We start from the raw sequence: 24,172 nt of genomic DNA, 5'->3' as shown, positions 1-24,172 counted from the left end.
GACAAAACAAAACACATACTTCACCATGTCACACCCTGACCTAACTAAAATATAAATGAAACAAAGATAACTAAGGCCAGGATGTGACATAACCCCCCCCTTAAGGTGTGAACTCCGGGCGCACCAGCATAAAGTCTAGGGGAGGGTCTGGGTGGGCGTCTGTCCACGGTGGCGGCTCTGGCACTGGTCGTGGTCCCCACCCCACCATAGTCACTACCCGCTTACGTAACCTCCTCCAAATGACCACCCTCCAATTTAACCCACCTGGATTAAGGGGCAGCACCGGACTAAGAGGCAGCACCGGACTAAGGGGCAGCACCGGACTAAGGGGCAGCACCAGGATAAGGGGCAGCACCGGGCGAAGGGGCAGCACCGGACTAAGGGGCAGCACCGGACTAAGGGGCAGCACCGGACTAAGGGGCAGCACCGGACTCAATGGCGGATCCTGGCTGGACGGCTCTGGCGGATCCTGGCTGGACGGCTCTGGCGGATCCTGGCTGGACGGCTCATGGCTGGCTGACGGATCTGGCTGCTCATGGCTGGCTGACGGATCTGGCTGCTCATGGCTGGCTGACGGATCTGGCTGCTCATGGCTGGCCGACGGATCTGGCTGCTCATGGCTGGCTGAAGGATCTGGCTGCTCATGGCTGGCTGACGGATCTGGCTGCTCATGGCTGGCTGACGGATCTGGCTGCTCATGGCTGGCTGAAGGATCTGGCTGCTCATGGCTGGCTGACGGATCTGGCTGCTCATGGCTGGCGGAAGGCTCTGGCTGCTCATGGCTGGCGGAAGGCTCTGGCTGATCCTGTCTGGCGGAAGGCTCTGGCTGATCCTGTCTGGCGGAAGGCTCTGGCTGATCCTGTCTGGCGGAAGGCTCTGGCTGATCCTGTCTGGCGGAAGGCTCTGGCTGATCCTGTCTGGCGGAAGGCTCTGGCTGATCCTGTCTGGCGGAAGGCTCTGGCTGATCCTGTCTGGCGGAAGGCTCTGGCTGATCCTGTCTGGCGGAAGGCTCTAGCGGCTCCTGTCTGGCGGACGGCTCTAAAGGCTCATGGCAGACGGGCGGCTTAGCAGGCTCAGTACAGACGGGCAGTGCAGGTGCCGTTAGGCAGACGGCAGACTCTGGCCGGCCGAGACGCACATAAGGCCTAGTGCGTGGTGCCGGAACTGGAGGTACCGGGCCGAGGACACGCATCTCAGGTCTAGTGCGGGGAGAAGGAACAGGGCATGCTGGACCCTGGGGACGCACATAAGGCCTAGTGCGTGGTGCCGGAACTGGTGGTCCCGGGCTGAGGACACGCATCTCAGGGCTAGTGCGGGGAGCAGGAACAGGGCATGCTGGACCCTGGGGACGCACATAAGGCCTAGTGCGTGGTGCCGGAACTGGTGGTCCCGGGCTGAGGACATGCATCTCAGGGCTAGTGCGGGGAGCAGGAACAGGCCGGGCTGGGCTGGCGAAGCACACCGTAGGCCTTGTGCGAGAGGCAGGAACAGGTCGGACCGGGCTGGAGACGCGCACCGTCCATTTGGTGAGAGGGGCCGTACCAGGCCGGAGCGTACTGGGGACACACACCACTGGCTCTACCCCGGGAACTGGAACGGGCCGGACCGGACTGGCAACACACCCCAGTACCTCTCGCCGTGCCTCCAAACCTCCTTTCCCTACTTTGACCAGTAGCCCCCGTAACCTGGTGGCCTTTTGAATTCGCCCCTTCTCTGCCTCCGTCAGCCCCGTCGTCCATGCCCTGTGCCCCCCCCTAAAAAATTATTGGGGGTGCCTCTCATCCCTCCGACGCTGCTCCCACATCCAGGCTGCCGATTCCTGAACCCGCTGCTTGGTCCTTTGGTGGGTAATTCTGTCACGATCGTCGTAGGGAATAGAGGAGGACCAAGGCGCAGCGTGTGCAAAATACATCTCTTTATTTAGGAAGAGAGAAAAACACGAAACCGAACACTATCCAAAACTTACAAAACAACAAACGACCGTGAAGCTAAATAACGTAAGTGCACAGACAAGCAACAAACGTTCAATATAGACAATTACCCACAAACACATGATGCCCATGGCTGCCTTAAATATGGCTCCCAATTAGAGACAATAAACCACAGCTGTCTCCAATTGAGAACCAATCTAGGCAGCCATCAACATACAAACACCTAGACAAGACATTACCCCATAAACTTACAAACTCCTAGACAAACCAAAACACATACTTCACCATGTCACACCCTGACCTAACTAAAATATAAATGAAACAAAGATAACTAAGGCCAGGATGTGACAGTAAACAACCAGAGCACAATACACGGTACTCACGAGACCAACGGACATGGGACAATAATCGACAAGAACAATGGGGAACAGAGGGCACAAATATACACATACTAATCAGAGGGATGTTTTTTCTGTTTGTCAAGATTTATATAGTCTATTTTATTGTGGTGTTGAAAACGCAAACCATGATATTGAAGTGCCCGATGTCGGTATGTGCTTTACTTATTGGTTGTGTGGTGCATTGGCACAGAATCCTGTTGGTGGATAATTAGTTGAATATATTCTATATAATTATAAGTATAGCATCAAAATATAGAAAATCTGATTTCCCCCTAGCTGATCATTGTCTGCAGCCGGCTCTGATTGTAGTGTAATGAAACAGGCAGGGAGAGTGAGCTCGTCCTGTGATGGGTGATTTGAAGGAGTCAGGCGCAGGAGGGTAAATCACAGAATACCGAGTTTATTCCGGAATACAGAGTTACGCAGGATAGCATAAAACAGTCCAGTGCGCAAAACAGGCGCACTGGAACAAAACAGGCACACGGGGAAAATATACCCTGGCAATACAAAATACACGGAGCTCAACCGAGCTGCTCTCTCCTCACATTAAACAATCACCCACAAGGACAAGGGGGCTGAGGGAACACTTATACACGTACTAATGAGGGGATATGAACCAGGTGTGTGTAATAGACAAGACAAAACAAATGGAATGATGAGATGTGATGCGGCAGTGGCTAGAAGGCCGGTGACGATGAACGCCGAAGCCTGTCCGAACAAGGAGAGGAGAAGTCGTGACACGTCCATGGTGGTTGGCGAACTCTCAACCTTCTGGCCCGTAGCCCTGCCTGGCATCGACTGTGCCACAAAAGCATGCTGAAGTGGCAAAGTCAATATACATTTTTATAAACACAGGGTCGCTACCGTTATTTTTATTTGTGGCCGTAAACATTACTTTGAGTAAATTGAATGAGGGGGGAGGGTGTGCAATTTCTTTTACAGTACAAGGGGAGGGTCATGTGAAAATATTTTTTACGTTGGGGAGGGGGGTACTTATTTTTTTTATGTCCCCTCACAGCAAATTTCTAATGGTCCCTTATGTCTGAGTTTGAGAGGAAACCAGACGGAAATCCTATGCATAAAGAAATAATTATTGGATGTTTTCTTTGATCTCAAGCATTAGCAGGTCACGGCTCTGCACAATTAATTATGTGTGTCAGACATTCCGCCAGCTTTGCTGCCTCGGAATGGAGTGTCAGCAAACAGAACCGTGCACATTTCACATTAATGCCCTGTGAGCAATCATAGCCTTTGGGTGAGTTTGCATTTTGCTCCCGGGGAGTGGGGAGTTGTGCGCTAGCGGTAGCAGTATAACTGCAGCACCGTAGCCAATACTGAATGGCTCCCAAGTGTTTGGGTAAGCATAGTCTGCCAGTCTGTCAGTCAGAAATGTGCACTGGTCTGACTTAAAATTACTGCAACCAGACAGCTTGTCGAATAAACATTTTCAGTCAAAGGCTTGAAGGAAATGGCTGGCCCATAGTCCTCAAATCACATGTGCCTAATACAACAGGTGTAGACTTAACCGTGAAATGTTTGCTTACGAGCCCTTCCCAACAATGCAGAGTTAAACAATAATAATAAAGAAAAAATACAAATAGTAACACGAGGAGTAAAATACACAAGAATGGAGCTACATACAGGGAGTACCAGATCAATGTGCAGGGGTACGAGGTATTTGAGGTAGATATGTACATGAAGGCAGGGTAAAGTGACTAGGCATAAGGATAGATAATAACAATAGTAAAATAAAGAACAGGTGCTACTGTGTCTAGAACCTTAAAGGGTTCTTCGGCCGTCCCCATAAGAAAACCCTTTGAAGAACCCTTTTTGGTTGCAGGTAGAACCCTTTACAGAGGGTTCTATATAGAACCCAAAAGGGTTCTACCTGGAACCAAAAAGGGTTCTCTTATGGGGACAGCCGAATAATCATTTTGGAACCATTTTTTTAACAGTGTAGCAGCAGCAGCATATGGTGATTGTAAAAATGTGTGTGTGTGTGTGTTTGTGTTGTTGGTATGCGTGTGTGTGTCGTGTGTGTGTGTGTGTGCGCGTATGTAGTGTATGTGAATATGTGTGTGTTTTGTGTGAGAGTGTCCGTGTAGTGTGTGTGTGTGAGTGTGTATACTGTATAGTGTGTATATATAGTCTTGTGAGTGTGCATAGAATCAGTGCAAGATAGGGTCCGTCCAGATAGTCCAGGTAACCATTATTTAACTATTTAGCCGTCTGATGGCTATTTAGCAGTCTTATGGCTTCGGGATAGAAGCTGTCTCTGAGCCTGTTTGTCAGAGAGCCGATGCTCCGGTACCGTTTGACGGACGGTAGCAGAGTGAACAGTCTATGGCAGGGATGGGCAACTCCAGTCCTCGGGGGCCAGAGTGGTGTCACACTTTTTCCCCATCCCTACCAAACACAGCTGATTAAACTAATTGCATTCTAAACTGAAAATCATAATTAGTTGATTATTGGAGTCAGGTGTGTTAGCTGCGGCTGGGGCAAAAGTGTGACACCAATCAGGCCCCCAAGGACTGGAGTTGCCCATCTCTGGTCTATGGCTTGGGTGGCTGGAGCCTTTGGTGATTATTTTGGCCTTCCTCTGACACCGCCTGATATAGAGGTCCGGGATGGCAGGGATCTCGGCCCCAGTGATGTACTGGGCTGTCCAAACCACCCTCTGTAGCGCTTTGCGGTTGAGGGTGGTGCATTTGCCATAACAAGCGGTGATGCAGCCAGTCAAGATGCTCTCGATGGTGCAGCTGTATAACTTTTTGAGGATCCGAAAGGGCCCATGCCAAATCTTTTCAGCCTCCTGAGGGGCAAGAGGCGCTGTTGTGACCTCTTCACGACTCTACAGGTGTGTGTGGACCGTGTTATGTCCTTAGTGATGTAGACGCCAAGGAACTTGAAGCTCTCGACCCGCTCCACTACAGCCCCGTCGATGTGGATGGAGGCGTGCTCTCCCCTCTTTCTCCTATAGTCCACAATCAGCTCCTAGGTCTTACTGATGTTGAGGGAGAGGTTGTTGTCATGGCACCACATTGCCAAGTCTCTGACCTCCTCCCTGTATGCTGTCTCATCAGCGTCGGTGATCAGGCCTACCACTGTCGTATCATCAGAAAACTTGATGATGGTGTTGAGTCGTGCATGGCCACGCAGTCGTGGGTGAACAGGGAGTACAGGAGGGGACTAAGCACGCCTTTGAGGGGCCCCCATGTTGAGGGTCAGCGTGGCAGAGGTGTTGCCTACCGTCACCACCTGGGGCCGTCCCGTGAGGAAGTCCAGGATCCAGTTACAGAGGGAGGTGTTCAATCCCAGGGTCCCCAGCTGAGGGGACTATGGTGTTGAACACTGAACTGTAGTCTATTAACAGCATTATCACATAGTTATTTCCCCTGTTGTCCAGGTGGGAGAGGGCAATGTGAAGGGCAATTGAGATTGCGTCATCTGTGGATCTGTTGGGGCGGTATGCGAATTGGAGTGGGTCTAGTGTGTCTGGGATGATGGTGTTGATGTGTGTCATGAGCAGCCTTTCAATGCACTTCATAATTACAGATGTCAGTGCTTCTGGGTGATAGTAATTTAGGCGCAGGAGACATGTTGGTAAAAGTGAGGTAGAACGGCCTACCATTGAATGAAAAGAATAGAACACAATTTTGTCTCTCCCACCTCAACAACGGTAGAAACGACATTCTGAAATGAGCAGACTATTCATTGGTGTGGAAGATAGGCCTACATACTTAAGATAGGCCTACATACTTAAGATAGGTCTACATACTTGACAAGAATTGGACTTGAACTAAGCTGACACATTGTCAGGACAAATTCAATCAATGGCCATGGTTTCAAAGTGTTCAGTAGGCCCCTAGAAAGGGCACAAAGGAACCGCAAGAAAGAGAAGAAGAGCAAAATCTGAAATCCAATTCCATCAAACCCATGTGAGCAATTATCATAATTACATACTAGAGTTTTTTTTTTTCTCTCTGGGAACTGAAGCAGAAAGGAGAGAATCCCACAGATAGAAATTGTCTGTGGCTGAGTAGGTGAGTGGGTGGTGGGGAGGAGGAGGGGGAAGGAGGGAGAAAGGGTAGTGTAGTGAAGAAGAGAGAGTGGTGAGAAAAGTGAAGGAGGTGTGAGAGAGGTGAAGACCGTAGAACAGGGCGTGAGAACAGACACTTGATTTTACACTAGCTCTGGTTACTCGTTATTGCACTGGCGCACCCCTTCTATTCTCCCACTACATCTCCTCTCCAGTCCCCTGCCCTTCGACTCCTCCCTCTCTCTTTCCCTTATTTCTGGATCTGTTCCTCCCTGCTTTCCTTTTCCATCCTCTCCCACTCTTCTCTCTTTCCGTGTCCTCTTCTCTCTTATCCTCTCTCCTCCCCCTGCTCCCTCTCTTTCTCTCCCTTCCTCTATTTCTCCCCCCTCATTTATTTCTCCCCCCTCAGGAGCAGTGTGAGTCGTGAGTCTGTCGAAATGCTGGCATTGTCAACCTCCAACCCTGAATCCACCCCCGCCCCACACCTAGCTGCTTAGAAGGATGGAGACAGAAACGATGCCCTTAGAGCACAAACACACACACACACTTCATCATTCATTCAGAAACAGCAAGCTCACCCCCAACCTCCTACACCAACCCGCACACATACCATGTATCATTGCATCACCATTTCATAAACTCCTCATTTTCTCTCCTCTAATTTAATTCATCCTTTCTCCCTCTCTCTCTCTTTCATAGCGCCCGCTATGCATATTAATGACACATGGAGAAGGCTTGATTAAAATCGTACCAAGGAAAGAGCGTAGGAGCACACAATTAAATGACAGCTTATTCTCTTGGAGAGAAACACATTTATAATGGATTTATACTGTATCATTAAAAATCCCATTGTATATGCATATGCTTTACATATCACCTCTGTTAATGTGGAGTAAAGAAAAGCAGCCTAGACATTCACTGACTATGTTGCTAGATAGATGATATCTTACATGGTAACCTGCCGTATTCTCCTATTCCCCTCTTTTGTCAAAAGTCCACTCCGAATCCACAGACGATGCAATCGCCATTGCACTGCACACTGCCCTATCCCATCTGGACAAGAGGAATACCTATGTAAGAATGCTGTTCATTGACTACAGCTCAGCCTTCAACACCATAGTACCCTCCAAGCTCATCATTAAGCTTGGGGCCTTGAACTTAGTCACTGTCACTAGCTGGCTACCACCCGGTTACTCAACCCTGCACCTTAGAGGCTGCTGCCCTATGTACATAAACATGGAATCACTGGTCACGTTAATAATGGAACACTGACCACTTTAATCATGTTTACGTACTGTTTTACTCATTTCATATGTATATACTGTATTCTACTGTATTCTAGTCAATGGCACTCCGACATTGCTCATCCTAATATTTATATATTTCTTAATTCCATTCTTTTACTTTTAGATTTGTGTGAATTGTTGCGAATTGTTAGATACTACTGCACTGTTGGAGCTAGGAACACAAGCGTTTCGCTACACCCACAATAATATCAGCTAAATATGTGTATGTGACTAATAAAATGTGATTTGATTTGATTATCCTTTGAGGTATGACCATTTTCTGGACCACTCAGTCAGACAATGCTGCTATGTGGAAAGTATACCTCTATTTCAGATAGAGACTAGGAACCCATCTACTGTGTCAAAATCCAATGTATGTCAATAATGGGATCTGGTTTCCTCGATGTTCCAAAACTCTATCAGATAGCCAGTAGAGGTTATAGGTCACAAAGAAAATATTTGTTGGTCTATTTTTATAGCTAGAATTCTCTGCAGAGTGGATTCTGTCTGAATGGTATTTACTATTTCTCTAGCTCAGGTATTATAAGGTTGATTTTGTCTGGGTCCACGCCTGAAGATGCTGGAGCTTTTAATCAATCTTTACAGTTCCCAGGTCTCCCTTTGCTTTTGCTCTGAGGCCCTGATCCAATTGAACATTCGTCCTTCTTTCCTCCCTTCCTTTGGGTAATCACTGATCTGTGTGTGGTTGGATTTCAATCATCTCATGTCTAGGAGTGTCTATAGTGGGTAGGTCTATAGGGGTACTATAGGGGTACTATAGGGGTATAGGGTTACTATAGGGTTACTATAGGGGTACTATAGGGGTACTATGGGAGTACTATAGGGGTACTATAGGGGTACTATAGGAGTACTATAGGGGTACTATAGGGGTATTATAGGAGTACTATAGGGGTACTATAGGGGTATAGGGGTACTGTAGGGGTACTATAGGGGTATAGGGGTACTATAGGGGTACTATATGGGTATAGGGGTACTATAGAGGTACTATAGGAGTACTATAGGAGTACTATAGGGGTACTATAGGGGTATAGGGGTACTATAGGGGTACTATAGGGGTACTATAGGGGTACTATAGGAGTACTATAGGGGTACTATAGGGGTACTATAGGGGTACTATAGGCGTACTATAGGGGTACTATAGGGGTATAGGGGTACTATAGGGGTACTATAGGGGTACTATAGGGGTACTATATGGGTACTATAGGGGTATAGGGGTACTATAGGGGTACTATAGGGGTACTATAGGAGTACTATAGGGTTACTATAGGGGTACTATAGGGGTACTATAGGGGTACTATAGGGGTATAGGGGTACTATAGGGGTACTATAGGGGTACTATAGGAGTACTATAGGGGTACTATAGGGGTACTATAGGAGCACTATAGGGGTACTGTAGGGGTACTATAGGGGTACTATATGAGTACTATAGGGTTACTATAGGGGTACTATAGGAGCACTATAGGAGCACTATAGGGGTACTATGGGGGTATTATAGGAGTACTATAGGGGTACAATATGGGTACTATAGGGGTACTATAGGGGTACTATAGGGGTACTATAGGAGTACTATAGGGGTACTATAGGGGTACTATAGGGGTACTATAGGGGTACTATAGGGGTGCTATAGGGGTACTATAGGGGTACCAATGGAGTACTATAGGGATACTATAGGGATACTATAGGCGTACTATATGGGTACTACAGGGGTACTTTTTAATTCAGAATACATTGGATGCATTTTTAAGGATGCATTTTAAACAACTGCTCCATCCCTTAGTCTCCATTAATTTGAGGAATTATGCATATCCAAACAAGGTACAGGATCTGGACTTAACATAATTAGAACCAAATTAATGTCAACAATTTTTTTTGCTGCTACCCAGTGTCATCTATTTGATTAATCCACAACATTCTTCATCAGGCTACTCAGGTTAAAACCCCATCAAAGGCCATTAAGGCTGGAAACGATGCTGTACCACAACGCTGGAATAAAGATTACACACGGGAACAGTAAACATTGAGCGAGCGGACATTCACTCTCTTTTCATCCCCGTTTTGATAGACTCGACAAGAAGCCTTTTTTTAAAAACCTGGAGGAAACAGAAAGGGGGAGAAGGTTTTTAGCGTCGCACAAGCTCAAGGGGCCCAGCATTGAGCAATGCTTCAAAGCTGTGTGCAGGGGTAAAGGGGGTGGAGAGAGAGAGAGAGAGAGAGAGAGAGAGAGGAGAGGAGAGAGAGAGAGAGAGAGAGAGAGAGAGAGAGAGAGAGAGAGAGAGAGAGAGAGAGAGAGAGAGAGAGAGAGAGAGAAAGGGAGAGAGAAAGGGAGAGAGAGCCTTCCCATCAGTCTGTTGAGTGCTGGGAGGAAGAGAGGAGACATGAAAGATTTAGGCCCTGCCCTAACCGTTTGTGTGAAGAATCACACAGCGACATTGTCGCTCTATAATCCAATATTGTCTTGTATGTTTTGCCAATGAGTGACTTCCTTCAGGCGGTTTGAGGTTCTGAAAGGCGAATAACACTAGAACGGGATATATAGTGGAAATTATGAATTAAATGGTACACACACACACAAACAAACAAATGCATGCACACACACAAGCAAGCATATACACAAGTGTATACAAACACACACATAGTAACTGTACACTACCGGTCAAACATTTTAGAACACCTACTCATTCAAGGGTTTTTATTTATTTTGACTATTTTCTACATTGTAGAATAATAGTGAAGACATCAAAACTATGAAATAACACATATGGAATCATGTAGTAACCAAAAAAGTGTTAAACAAATCAAAACATATTTTATATTTGAGATTCTTCATGTAGCCACCCTTTGCCTTGATGACAGCTTTGCACACTCTTGACATTCTCTCAACCAGCTTCATGAGGTAGTCATCTGGAATGCATTTCAATTAACAGGTGTGCCTTCTTAAAAGTTAATTTGTGGAATTCTTTCATTCTTAATGCGTTTGAGCCAATCAGTTGTGTTGTGACAAGGAAGGGGGGGTATACAGAAGATAGCCCTATTTGGTAAAATACCAAGTCCATATTATGGCAAGAACAGCTCAAAAAAGCTAAGAGAAACGACAGTCCATCATTGCTTTAAGACATGAAGGTCAGTCAATACGGAACATTTCAAGAACTTTGAAAGTTTCTTCAAGTGCAGTCGCAAAAACCTTCAAGCACTATGATGAAACTGGCTCTCATGAGGTCCGCCACAGGAATAGAAGACCCAGAGTTACCTCTGCTGCAGAGGATAAGTTCATTACAGTTACCAGCCTCAGAAATTGCAGCCCAAACAAACGCTTCACAGAGTTCGCAGTTGTAAATGAGAACTTGTTCTCAACTGGCTTACCTGGTTAAATAAAGGTGAAATAAAATAAATTTTAAAAACAGCCACATCTCAACATCAACTGTTCAGAGGAGACTGTGTGAATCAGGCCTTCATAGTCGAATTGCTGCAAAGAAACCACTACTAAAGGACACCAATAAGAAGAAGAGACTTGCTTGGGCCAAGAAACACGAGCAATGGACATTAGACCGGTGGAAACTTGTCCTTTGGTCTGATGAGTCCAAGTTGGAGATTCTTGGTTCCAACCGCCGTGTCTTTGTGAGACGCGGTGTGGGTGAACGGATGATCTCCGCATGGGTATTTCCCACCGTAAAGCATGGAGGAGGAGGTGTTATGGTGTGGGGGTGCTTTGCTGGTGACACTGTCTGGGATTTATTTAGAATTCAAGGCACACTTAACCAGCATGGCTACCACAGCATTCTGCAGCGATACGCCATCCCATCTGGTTTGGGCTTAGGGACTATCACTTGTTTTTCAACAGGACAATGACCCAACACACCTCCAGGCTGTGTAAGGACTATTTTACCAAGAAGGAGAGTGATGGAGTGCTGCATCAGATGACCTGGCCTCCACAATCCCCCGACCTCAACCAAATTGAGATGGTTTGGGATGAGTCGGACCGCAGAGTGAAGGAAAAGCAACCAACAAGTGCTCAGCATATGTGGGAACTCCTTCAAGACTGTTGGAAAAACATTCCATGTGAAGCTGGTTGAGAGAATGCCAAGAGTGTGCAAAGCTGTCGTCAAAGCAAGGGGTGGCTATTTGATGTATCTCAAATATAAAATATATTTTTATTTGTTTAACAATTTTTTGGTTACTACATGATTCCATATGTGTTATTTCATAGTTTTGATGTCTTCACTATTATTCTACAATGTAGAAAATAGTAAAAATAAATAAAAACCCTTGAATGAGTAGGTGTTCTAAAACCTTTGACCGGTAGTGTATACACACACACACACACACACACACACACACACACACACACACACACACACACACACACACACACACACACACACACACGCACACGCACACGCACACACACATACACACACACACACACACAGGTGTTCCACACTCCAAGGCTAAAAGCAATCTACACACTTACGCACAAACAGTCTGGCTCTACCCTGCTGCCAGCTGTGTGTGAATTAATTCACGGTGAAAATGTACCCAGGGCCCCATTCTACTCTACTATTTCATTTAGCTCCAGTGAAGCAAGGAGTCTAGTCATGCTGATTTCTGCCCTATCAGATTTCATCAGATATTTCATCAGATGGTTTGCCACCAAATAAATATGGTTGTTGATCTACTTCACAGCTTGATTTGGGGAGGGAGGCAGTTCTACATATGGACACAGAGGGTTCATCTCAAAAGTCTAAAACTGCCTCCTTGTCTGCTATCCTCTATCTACACTGATATGAAAGAGCTGGAATGGCCTGGAGCAAATTCACACCAATAATCCTATTGCTTTGACCTCTCCTGTTTCCGGATCAAAGTGTCTGTCTGTGTGGCCTATGGGGCTTCTGTGTGTTTGTGTTTGTGTTTGTGTGTCTGACTCGCTCTCCCTCTCTGTTTATCTAGATGCGTTCGACGCGGGGTGTGTCAGTGTGGCCGGTGGGGCTGGTCAGTGGGCGGAGGTACGAGCGCCCCATAGTGGAGAAGGGCAAAGTGGTGGGCTGGTACACTGGCTGGAGGCCCGACCGCCCCTTCGCCATTGACATGGCAGGTAAGAGCACATCTAGTCATCTAGGGCAGAGGAACAGAACCCAGTGGTTTTCAATTTGGAATGCGGCCCAACATGGTGGTGTAAACTGCTTCACACTATTAATGGCCTCTTATGTTCGGGGTAAGGAGTGGGAGACTGTTCTCGGTCTCTCTCTAAAAGGGTGCATCATGGAATGGTGCTTCTCAGCTGTAAGCACATTTAAGAGTAAAGTGGGATGCTGCTCACCACTTCAGCCCTCTCTCTCTGCCTCTCTCTCTCTTTCTCCTCTCTCTGTCACTCTTTCTCTGCTCTGCTCTGTACATAACAAACCCATCTAGTGGTCCCTCCTGCATTAATGGTCCCACTAACCACACACTAACACTCAAGCATGCACATAAAGGGACACAGCCAGACATGCGATGCACACATAGACACAGACACACGCGTTATCCACACTTGGCACTTGCACACACACACACACACACACACACACACACACACACACACACACACACACACACACACACACACACACACACACACACACACACACACACGTACACACACACTGTGGGTGTTGTGGTGTTACTTAAGACATTATTCGGTTTTTTACAATCACTTTGGCACTAATTTCAGAACCTTGACGTCATTTTTCAAAATTCTAGACACAAAACTCAAAACGGTCATCACTTGTAACACAGGCTGTCCAATGTTCAAAACATTGCATTGTGCATTCATATCTTTAAAGAAATCTTGCACTTGCACAATCATTGGTTCAAAAAACAAATTGATTGTGAAATACCAATGAAACGTTAATTTAGATCACCCACACACAAGCAACCAATAGTTTCACTGTGTCATTGTTCGTACAATCATTAAATATTGTAGTACAAAATAGGTGATACATGTTTCATTATGGTACTACATGTAAATACATCCCTGTAAAAGTACTGCAGTAGTAGAGAGAATATTACAGACACAGTTGAATCATTGAACAAAATCTGAAATATATTGATGAAAAACAATACAGTACTGTAAAACATCAAATGCAATGTTCCTCAACTTGCTTGCTTGTACTGTAAAAAGCAAAACATAGGAGTGATTACTGTACTTCTACATTTTCATCAACTCTGTCTTGTGGATTTGGCCACAGGTTCTCATCTACATCATAATGGATGTTTTCATTAGCCAAACATCTTGGAAAAAACCTTCGGGCATGGCCAATCCAGGCCTGACACTGGTCTGCCGTGACGTCATTGCATGGGTCATCCATGGCCTGGAGAAGAGTGACTTGTTCATGAGGGCGCCTATCATAAACCTTCCATCTCCATGTGGAGAAAAATTCCTCAATCGGGTTAAGGAAAGGAGAGTATGGGGGTAAATACAGGGTGGTAAATTGTGCATGGGCCTGAAACCATGCTTGCACCATATGAGCATGGTGGAACCTGCCAATGAAATTCCGACCTCTCCTCCTTGTCTTGGCCAGGTTAAAGCCTGCCTCATCCAAATATATGAATTTGTGATGGTTGTCATCAGCATCCAGCTCCATCACCCTCTAAAAATACATTTTGGAAAGAGATTTACTGATTACTGTACAATGTAGAATTATTAGGGAATTTTATTACAACAGCCATCTTGAAACTGAACATATCTGAACAAACTCAGTTCTCATTTGCTTCACTCTGTCTGCATTTCTTTCAAAAGGCACTCTGTATAGTTGTTTTAAAGAGACCTGGTGCCTTTTCAGCATGCGTGCAATAGTCGGCAAACTTATGGATTCAACATTGTTAAACATGTCTTCATTGTCCAAGATATGCTGGCGAATTTCTGTAAGGCTAATATAATTTCTGTCCCGAACCAAATCGACCACAGCCTGCTCTTGTTGGTCAGTCAGGATTTTGCCTCTGCCTCCCCTATTTGGCCTAGTCTCAATTCTACAGGGAACATTACAGTAAGAAGACACTTGGTCACTCCACCTACTCTGTGATACACATTGGTATGCAGTCATTTGACAATTGAGAGTAGCGTAATGTTTAGTGCATGCTGAAGACTTACCAGTTCTCATTGCGGAAAGTTCTGATTATTGAGGCCACGGTTGACCTTCTGAGGTTTGGTTGTATCATTGTAGCCGCCTCATTCATTGTCATGCCATGATTTATGACATGGTCTACAACTATTGCTCGGATTTCATTGGACACTCTTTGCTGTTGCTGCCGCTGTCTTGGTCCGTGGCCTTGTCCTCTACCACGTTCCCCCACACCTCTCAAACAAGGCCCACGACCACCTCTCAGAAGGGGTGCTTGTCCCCTGCCATTCCTTTGACCAACACGTCTTCCTCGTCTTCCTCCCACCACTGCTTGACCTCTATTGTGACCTGGATCACCTGCCGGCTCCATGTTACAGTACGTATCGCTATGTTGTTGCAAGTGGATCCCAATCAATTCTGTATATACTCGTTTCACAATGTGAACTCAATCATCAGTAACGAGTTGGCAGAATTGGACAAGCAATTACAAGGGCCGGCATCCATACAGTGCAGTACTGGCAATACTGTAAATAGTCTGAAAAGGTGGTACATGGGACCATAGAAACGGTGTCTGATAAAGAATGATGATGAAATATTACATCCATAGATAATGTAGTCTAATTGGTTCATGCTCCACGCTAATTGGTGACAATGAATCTCGTTATCCTGAAACTTTCATGATCTAAACATGGAATATTGTTTGTCTGTTTCCATACAACTATGCATTAAGAGTAATGCAACAGTTACTTATAAATTTGAGCAGTTGTTTCAATTGATAGTTGGATAATTGTAATGAAATGAATAGACACTCATCTGAAATGTAATGTGTGAATTGACTTTTGAAATAGTAGTACTTTGATGTTAAGTTGTGTCATATTGAACAGGTGTGTCAAACGGCTGATGTCGATGTGTGGTGGGAGTCAGGCGCAGGAAACAGAGGCTCAGTCAAAATGACTTTACTGGACTGAAAACAAACACTCAATACAAAAATAAAGACCTCGACACAGGAGGTAAAAAAAAAAGGGTGTTGAGCCCCCTCAAGCCAATGCCTCCACACCTTTAGGGCTTGAACCACGGCTAACAGCTCCCTGTCCCCTACGTCATAATTTCGCTCCGCCGGGCTGAGCTTCTTGGAATAGAAAGCACAGGGGCGGAGTTTAGGTGGCGTGCCGGACCGTTGCGACAGTACTGCCCCAATACCGGCCTCTGACGCGTCCACCTCTACCTGGAATGGTAAAGCGGGGTCCGGATGCACCAGCACCGGAGCCGAAGTGAACAGGTCCTTCAGTTTACCAAATGCCCTGTCCGCTTCAGCTGACCACTGCAAACGCGCCGGGCCCCCCTTCAGCAGGGAAGTTATGGGAGCTGCCACCTGTCCAAAACCCCGGATAAACCTCCGGTAGTAATTGGCAAAACCCCAAAACTGCTGCACCTCTTTAACAGTGGTTGGGGTTTGCCAATTACGCATTGCTGACACACAGTCAACCTCCATCTTCACCCCTGACAACCGATAACCCAAAAAGGAGACAGACTCCTGGAAAAACAGACATTTCTCTGCCTTGACATACAAGTCGTGCTCCAACAGCCTACCCAACACTCGGCGCAACAGGGCTACATGCTCGGCTCGTGTAGAAGAGGATGTCGTCAATAGGATGACATCCACTAGGATGTCGTCAATGTACACTACCACACCCTGCCCATGCAAGTCCTGGAAGATCTCGTCCACAAAGGATTGGAAGACTGAAGGAGCATTCATTAACCCGTATGGCATGACGAGATACTCATAATGACCCGAGGTGGTGCTAAATGCTGTTTTCCATTCATCTCCCTCCCTAATGCGCACCAGGTTGTAGGCGCTCCTGAGATCCAATTTTGTGAAGAACCGCACTCCGCGTAATGATTCAGTCATACTCGCAATCAGAGGAAGAGGATAACTGTATTTAACCGTGATCTGATTGAGACTACGGTAATCAATACACGGGCGCAAACCCCCATCTTTCTTCTTCACAAAGAAGAAACACGAGGACGCCGGGGAAGTGGAGGTCCGTATGTATCCTTGTCTCAGGGACTCGGCTATGTAAGTCTCCATAGCCGCCGTCTCCTCTTGAGACAAAGGATACACATGGCTCCGCGGAAGTGCTGCTCCTGTCTGGAGGTCTATCGCACAATCCCCCTGTCTATGAGGTGGCAACCGCGTCGCCCTCGTTTTGCTGAACACGAGTGCTAAATCCTCATACTCAGGGGGAATGTGCATTGCGGGCACTTGGTTCGGACTCTCCACCGAGGTCGCCCCCACGGAAACACCTAGACATCGCCCTACACACTGGGCAGACCACTCCTTGAGAGCCCTCTGTTGCCACGAAATGGTGGGATCATGGGTGACTAACCAGGGAAGCCCCAGCACCACGGGATACGCAGGAGAGTCGATCAGATATAACTGAATGGTCTCCTCATGACCCCCCTGCGTATTCATCTTTAGTGGTGCTGTGACTTCTCTAATCAACCCTGATCCCAACGGGTGGCTATCTAGTGCATGGACAGGGAAGGGAGCATCAACAGGCAGGAGGGTAATCCCTAACCTTACACAAAATTTCCGATCAACAAAATTCCCAGCTGCGCCTGAATCGACTAGCGCCTTATGCTGGGAATGAGGTGCAACCTGATGAAATCTTACAGGTATACACAAGTGAACAACAGAGAGCTCTGGGTAAGTGGGGCGCCTACTCACCTGAAATGACTCCCCAGTGCGTGACCTGTTGTCCCGTCCCCCTGGAGACCCTCCCCAGCACCTAGCCGCAGTGTGCCCTCCACGGCCACAGTTGGTGCAGGGGACGGCCCCCCTCGGGCTCTCTCTTCTCCTCTCTCAAGCGCCAGCACCCCCGAGCTCCATAGGGCTCGGCTCGGAGGTGCTGGAGGATGGAATGGACGGCCCCAACTCGGGACGTCCGCGGGTGGCCAGCAGGGTATCGAGACGGATGGACATGTCCACCAACTGGTCGAACGATAGGTTGGTGTCCCTGCAGGCCAGCTCTCGACGAACGTCCTCCCGCAGACTGCATCGATAGTGGTCGATGAGGGCCCTCTCATTCCACCCCGCATCCGCCGCTAGAGTCCGGAATTCCAGGGCGAACTCCTGTGCGCTCTTCTTCCCCTGTCGGAGGTGGAACAGACGCTCCCCCGCCGCTTTCCCCTCAGGTGGATGATCGAACACTGCCCTGAAGCGGCGGGAGAACTCCGCGTAGGTGATGGTGGCGGCGTCTATTCCCCTCCATTCGGCGTTGGCCCACTCCAACGCCTTGCCGGAGAGACAGGAGATGAGGGCGGAAACACTCTCATATCCCGAGGGCGCCAGGTGTATGGTGGCTAGGTAGAGTTCCACCTGCAGGAGGAACCCCTGACACCCGGCTGCGGTGCCATCATACGCCCTCGGGAGCGAGAGCCGAATCCCACTGGATTCCGTTGCTGGGATGGGAGGACTGGCCGATGGTGGTGGTAAGGTTGGAGGAGGTGTGGGCACCCCTCCTCTCTCCCATCGGCGCAGAGTGTTTATCACCTCATGCAGGGCGGATCCGAGTTGCTGGATCCTGGCGTCTTGACCGCTGACCCGATCCTCCAGCGACTCGGGTGCCGCTGCTGCTCCTGCTGACTCCATATTGGTGTGTAATTCTGTCAAACGGCTGATGTCGATGTGTGGTGGGAGTCAGGCGCAGGAAACAGAGGCTCAGTCAAAACGACTTTACTGGACTGAAAACACACTGTCACGATCGTCTAAAACAGGAGACCAAGGCGCAGCGTTGCGAGTGAACATGATGACTTTAATGAGTAAAGCACGTAAATACAAAACAAAAGACGATAGTGAAGTCCAACAGTGACTATGACTGTACATGGAACACAAACCCACAACCACAAGGTGAAAACACACAGTATAAATATGGCTCCCAATCAGAGATAACGAGCCGACAGCTGACACTCGTTACCTCCGATTGGGAGTCACTGACCAACCACGGAAAACAAAACCAATACCAAACACAACAAATGAACACACCCTATACCCAACACAACCAAATGAATACACCCTGGCTCAAACAACACAGTCCCGGAGCCAGAGCGTGACAGTACCCCCCCCTAAAGGCGCGGACTGCGACCGCGCCTCAACTAGGGCTAACCAAGGGAGGGCTGGGTGGGCATACCTCTTCGGTGGTGGTTCTGGCTCTGGTCGTGGTCCCCACCCCACCATAGTCACTACCCGCTTTCGTAGCCTCCTCCAACTGAACCCCACCGGATAAAGGGGCAGCACCGGACTGAATGGCGGATCCTGGCTGGCTGGCTCTGGCGGATCCTGGCTGGCTGACGGATCTGGCTGCTCATGGCTGGCTGACGGATCTGGCTGCTCATGGCAGGCTGACGGATCTGGCTGCTCATGGCTGGCGGAAGGCTCTGGCTGATCCTGTCTGGCGGAAGGCTCTGGCTGATCCTGTCTGGCGGAAGGCTCTGGCTGATCCTGTCTGGCGGAAGGCTCTGGCTGATCCTGTCTGGCGGAAGGCTCTGGCTGATCCTGTCTGGCGGAAGGCTCTGGCTGATCCTGTCTGGCGGACGGCTCTAGCGGCTCCTGTCTGGCGGAAGGCTTTAGCGGCTCCGGTCTGGCGGACGGCTCTGAAGGCTCATGGCAGACGGGCGGCTTATGCAGCGCTTGGCAGACGGACAGTTCAGACGGCGTTGGGCAGACAGGCAGTTCAGGCGCCGTTGGGCAGACGGGCAGTTCAAGCGCCGTTAGGCAGACGGGCAGTTCAGGCGCCGTTGGGCAGACGGGCAGTTCAGGCGCCGTTGGGCAGACGGCAGACTCTGGCCGGCCGAGACGCACTATAGGCCTGGTGCGTGGTGCCGGAACTGGTGGTCCCGGGCTGAGGACACGCATCTCAGGGCTAGTGCGGGGAGCAGCAACAGGCCGGGCTGGGCTGGCGACGCACACCGTAGTTCTAGTGCGTGGAGCAGGAACAGGCCGGGCTGGGCTGGCGACGCACACCGTAGACTTGGTGCGGGTGGCAGGCACAGGCCGGACCGGGCTGGCGACGCGCACCGTAGACTTGGTGCGGGTGGCAGGAACAGGCCGGACCGGGCTGGCGACGCGCACCGCAGACTTGGTGCGGGTGGCAGGAACAGGCCGGACCGGGCTGGCGACGCGCACCGTAGACCTGGTGCGGGTGGCAGGAACAGGCCGGACCGGGCTGGCGACGCGCACCGTAGGCCTGGTGCGAGTGGCAGGAACAGGCCGGGTCGGGCTGGCGACGCACACCGTAGGCCTAGTACGTGGAGCAGGAACCGGCCGGGCTGGACTGGCGACGCACACCGTGGGTCTGGTACGTGGAGCAGGAACAGGTCGGGCTGGACTGGCGACGCACACCGTGGGCTTGATGCGTGGAGTAGGAACAGGCCGGTCCGTACTGGGAACACACACCACTGGCCTTAACCGGGGATCAGGAACGGGCCGGACCGGACTGGTAACACACCTCAGTCTCTTACGCCGTGCCTCAACTGCTTCCCTCCCTCTATTCGCCAATGGCTCCCGTAATCCGGTAGCCTTCTCTCCACCTCTCCCTGTGGCAGCCTCCTGCTGCCCAGCCGCCCAAGCCATGTGCCCCCCCCCAAAAACGTTTTGGGGTTGCCTCACGTCCTTCCAACGATGACCCTGCTGACGCCGTTGCTCCTCTCTCGCCAGGGCCTTGATCTTCCCCCAAGGTCCCTTGCCCCCGAGCATGTCCTCCCAGGACCACGATTTGCCCACCTGGGCCATCGCCAGCCTCTCGATCTCCTTACCAGGCGCCTCCTCCCATGTCCAGTATCTTTGCTCCCGGACACGCTGCTTGGTCCTTTGGTGGTGGGTTTTTCTGTCACGATCGTCTAAAACAGGAGACCAAGGCGCAGCGTTGCGAGTGAACATGATGACTTTAATGAGTAAAGCACGTAAATACAAAACAAAAGACGATAGTGAAGTCCAACAGTGACTATGACTGTACATGGAACAAAAACCCACAACCACAAGGTGAAAACACACAGTATAAATATGGCTCCCAATCAGAGATAACGAGCCGACAGCTGACACTCGTTACCTCCGATTGGGAGTCACTGACCAACCACGGAAAACAAAACCAATACCAAACACAACAAATGAACACACCCTATACCCAACACAACCAAATGAATAAACCCTGGCTCAAACAACACAGTCCCGGAGCCAGAGCGTGACACACACACTCAATACAAAAATAAAGACCTCGACACAGGAGGTAAAACGTACACGCAAACTATGCGTAACCATAAAGTCCGACCAAGGAAAACCAAACTGACAACACCAGACAGGCGGACAATTACACACAAATACCCACAAACAAAACGAGAAACTTATAGGGGACATAATGAACACTAAATAGAAACAGGTGTACAAATAAGACAAAACCAAACAAACATTCAACGGTGGCAGCTAGTACTCCGGGGACGACGAACGCCGAAGCCTGCCCGAGCAAGGAGGAGGAGCAGTCTCGGCAGAATTCGTGACAAGGTGATTTTTATTAAATGAACAAATTATCTTAGTTTTAGGTGTATTGTATCCAAGCAATTGAAAAAAAGTGTTAGAGTTCTGAAAAATGTGCATTTTGATCATTGGTTGTGAGTTTTGTGTCTAGAGTTTTTAAAAATGACGTCAAGGTTCTGAAATTAGTGCCAACGTGATTGTAAAAAAACTGTAACAGAAGAACCTACTGCTCTCCTCCTCTCCTCCTCTCCTCCTCTCTTCCTCTCTTCCTCCTCTCCTCTCCTCTCCTCTCCTCTTATCAACTTTCCCCTTTTCCCCTGTGCTTTCCTCTACTCTCCCCATCTCCCCTAGTCTTTCTTATCTTTCTGTGTGACTCAGTTGGTAGAGCATGGCGCTTTCAATGGTTCATGGGTCAAATTCCCGCTGGGGTCACCCATATGAAAATAAATGCATGCATTATTAAGTCACTTTGGATAAAAGCGTCTGCTAAATGTCCTAAATGGTGGCAGGTAGCCTAGCAGTTACAGCGTTGGGCCAGTAACCGAAAGGTTGCTGGTTCGAATACCTGAGCGGACGAGGTGAAAAATCAGTCGATGTGCCCATGAGCAAGGAACTTAACCCAATTTGCTCCAGGGGTGCCATACTACTATGGCTGACCCTGTAAAACAACACATTTCACTGCACCTATCTGGTGTATGTGACAATAAAACACATGTTTTTATACATACAGTACCAGTCAAAAGTTTGGACACACCTACTCATTCAAGGATTTTTCTTTATTTTACATTGTAGAATAATAGTGAAGACATCAAAACTATGAAATAACACATATGGAATCATGTAGTAACCAAAAAAGTGTTAAACAAATGAAAATATATTTTTGATTTTACATTCTTCAAAGTAGCCACCCTTTGCCTTGATGACAGCTTTGCACAATCTTGGCATTCTCTCAACCAGCTTCATCTGGAATGATTTTCCAACAGTCTTGAAGGAGTTCCCACATATACTGAGCACTTGTTGGCTGCTTTTCCTTCACTCTGTGGTCCAACTCATCCCAAATCATCTCAAATGGGTTGAGGTTGGGTGATTGTGGGGGCCAGGTCATCTGATGCAGCACTCCATCACTCTCCTGTTTTGGGTCATTGTCCTGTTGAAAAACAAATGATAGTCCCACTAAGCGCAAACCAGATGGGATGGCGTATCGCTGCAGAAAGCTGTGGTAGCCATGCTGGTTTAGTGTGCCTTGAAATCTAAATAAATCACTGACAGTGTCACCAGCAAAGCACCTCCACACCATCACACCTCCTCCATGCTTCACAGTGGGAATCACACATGCGGAGATCATCCGTTCACCTACTCTGCATCTCACAAAGACACGCCGGTTGACACGAAAAATCTTGAATTTGGACTCATCAGACCAAAGGACAGATTTCCACCAGTCTAATGTCCATTGTTCATGTTTCTTGGCCCAAGCAAGTCTCTTCTTCTTATTGGTGTCCTTTAGTAGTGGTTTCTTTGCAGCAATTAGACCATGAAGGCCTGATTCACAGTCTCCTCTGAACAGTTGATGTTGAGATGTGGCTGTTACTTGAACTTTGTGAAGCATTTATTTGGGCGGCAATTTCTGAGGCTGGTAACTCTAATGAACGTATCCTCTGCAGCAGAGGTAACTCTGGGTCTTCCTTTCCTGTGGCGGTCCTCATGAGAGCCAGTTTCATCATAGCGCTTGATGGTTTTTGCGACTGCACTTGAAGAAACTTTAAAAGTTCTTGAAATGTTCCATATTGACAGACCTTCATGTCTTAAAGTAATGATGGACTGTTGTTTCTCTTTGCTTATTTGAGCTGTTCTTGCCATAATATGGAGTTGGTATTTTACCAAATAGGGCTATCTTCTGTATACCACCCCTACCTTATCACAACACAACTAATTCGCTCAAACGCATTAAGAAATTCCACAAATTAATTTTTAAGAAGGGACACCTGTTAATTGAAATGCATTCCAGGTGACTACCTCATGAAGCTGGTTGAGAGAATGCCAAGAGTGCGCAAAGCTGTCATCAAGGCAAATGGTGGCTATTTGAAGAATCTCATATGTGTTATTTCATAGTTTTGATGTCTTCACTATTGTTCTACAATGTAGAAAATAGTAAAAAATAAATAAAAACCATTGAATGAGTAGGTGTGTCCAAACTTTTGACTGGTACTGTATATTATATTATATTCACCACCAAACCTGCAATCACATTCTTTTGCCCACAATAACCCCCTTTAATCACTATTCATCTGATGTAGAATGGGCAATGTTGAGCAGTGTGTAAATTGCAATGTGTAACTTGTATTGTGGTATTGTAGGCTATTGTTTGCAGCCAAGTGAGCCAATTAAGCCGTCCCATCTCTGCTCCATCTAATTTACTGGGCCACAATTGGGCCAGAGAAAGAGGAGATAGTTTAGTATTCTTCTGGTGCATGCACACACACACGCGCACACACACACACACACTTGCAAGCACACGCACACAAGGTTCTGTATATCTCATGCCACACACATGCACAAACACACATGCACGCAGAGCCCTGTCCATCATTGTCTTGGAATGGAGCGCTCAACTGAAGAGGATTTTGGGAGGGCAACATGAAAGCGTTTAGTGTTTACACCCCGTCCCACGGAAGAGAAGAAAGAATGGAGCGAGTCAGTGGGACAAAAAAAAGAGGGATGCTATCATTTAGTCTTTAATGAGTCATGCTATTGCTAGCATTAACCCTGTTCTTGACCAATGGTCATAAGCCTCACTCCTAAAACAGGAAGTAATGTGCTGTGTCACAGTATTCTAAAATGACCTCCTTCCTTTGTCTCCTTTCCATCACGACC

At 48.0% G+C, this 24,172-nt stretch overlaps 1 protein-coding gene across 1 annotated transcript in view; it reads left to right on the top strand.

The window, feature by feature from the left end:
• Positions 1-24,172, top strand: part of LOC311110768 (galactosylgalactosylxylosylprotein 3-beta-glucuronosyltransferase 2-like) — a gene marked incomplete at both ends in the record, with an annotated part of 42,465 nt that overhangs the window by 13,580 nt on the left and 4,713 nt on the right. The window contains one exon of the mRNA XM_084153333.1: positions 12,623-12,767. Coding sequence (XP_084009459.1) covers positions 12,623-12,767 — 145 coding nt within the window. The remainder of the gene's footprint in view (positions 1-12,622; positions 12,768-24,172) is intronic.

The sequence above is a fragment of the Coregonus lavaretus genome (assembly GCF_964263955.1).
Source record: "Coregonus lavaretus genome assembly, chromosome: 36".
Classification (NCBI taxonomy): domain Eukaryota; kingdom Metazoa; phylum Chordata; class Actinopteri; order Salmoniformes; family Salmonidae; genus Coregonus; species Coregonus lavaretus.
Note: the sequence above shows the minus strand (reverse complement) of the source record. Positions and strands in the feature narration are given on the sequence as shown.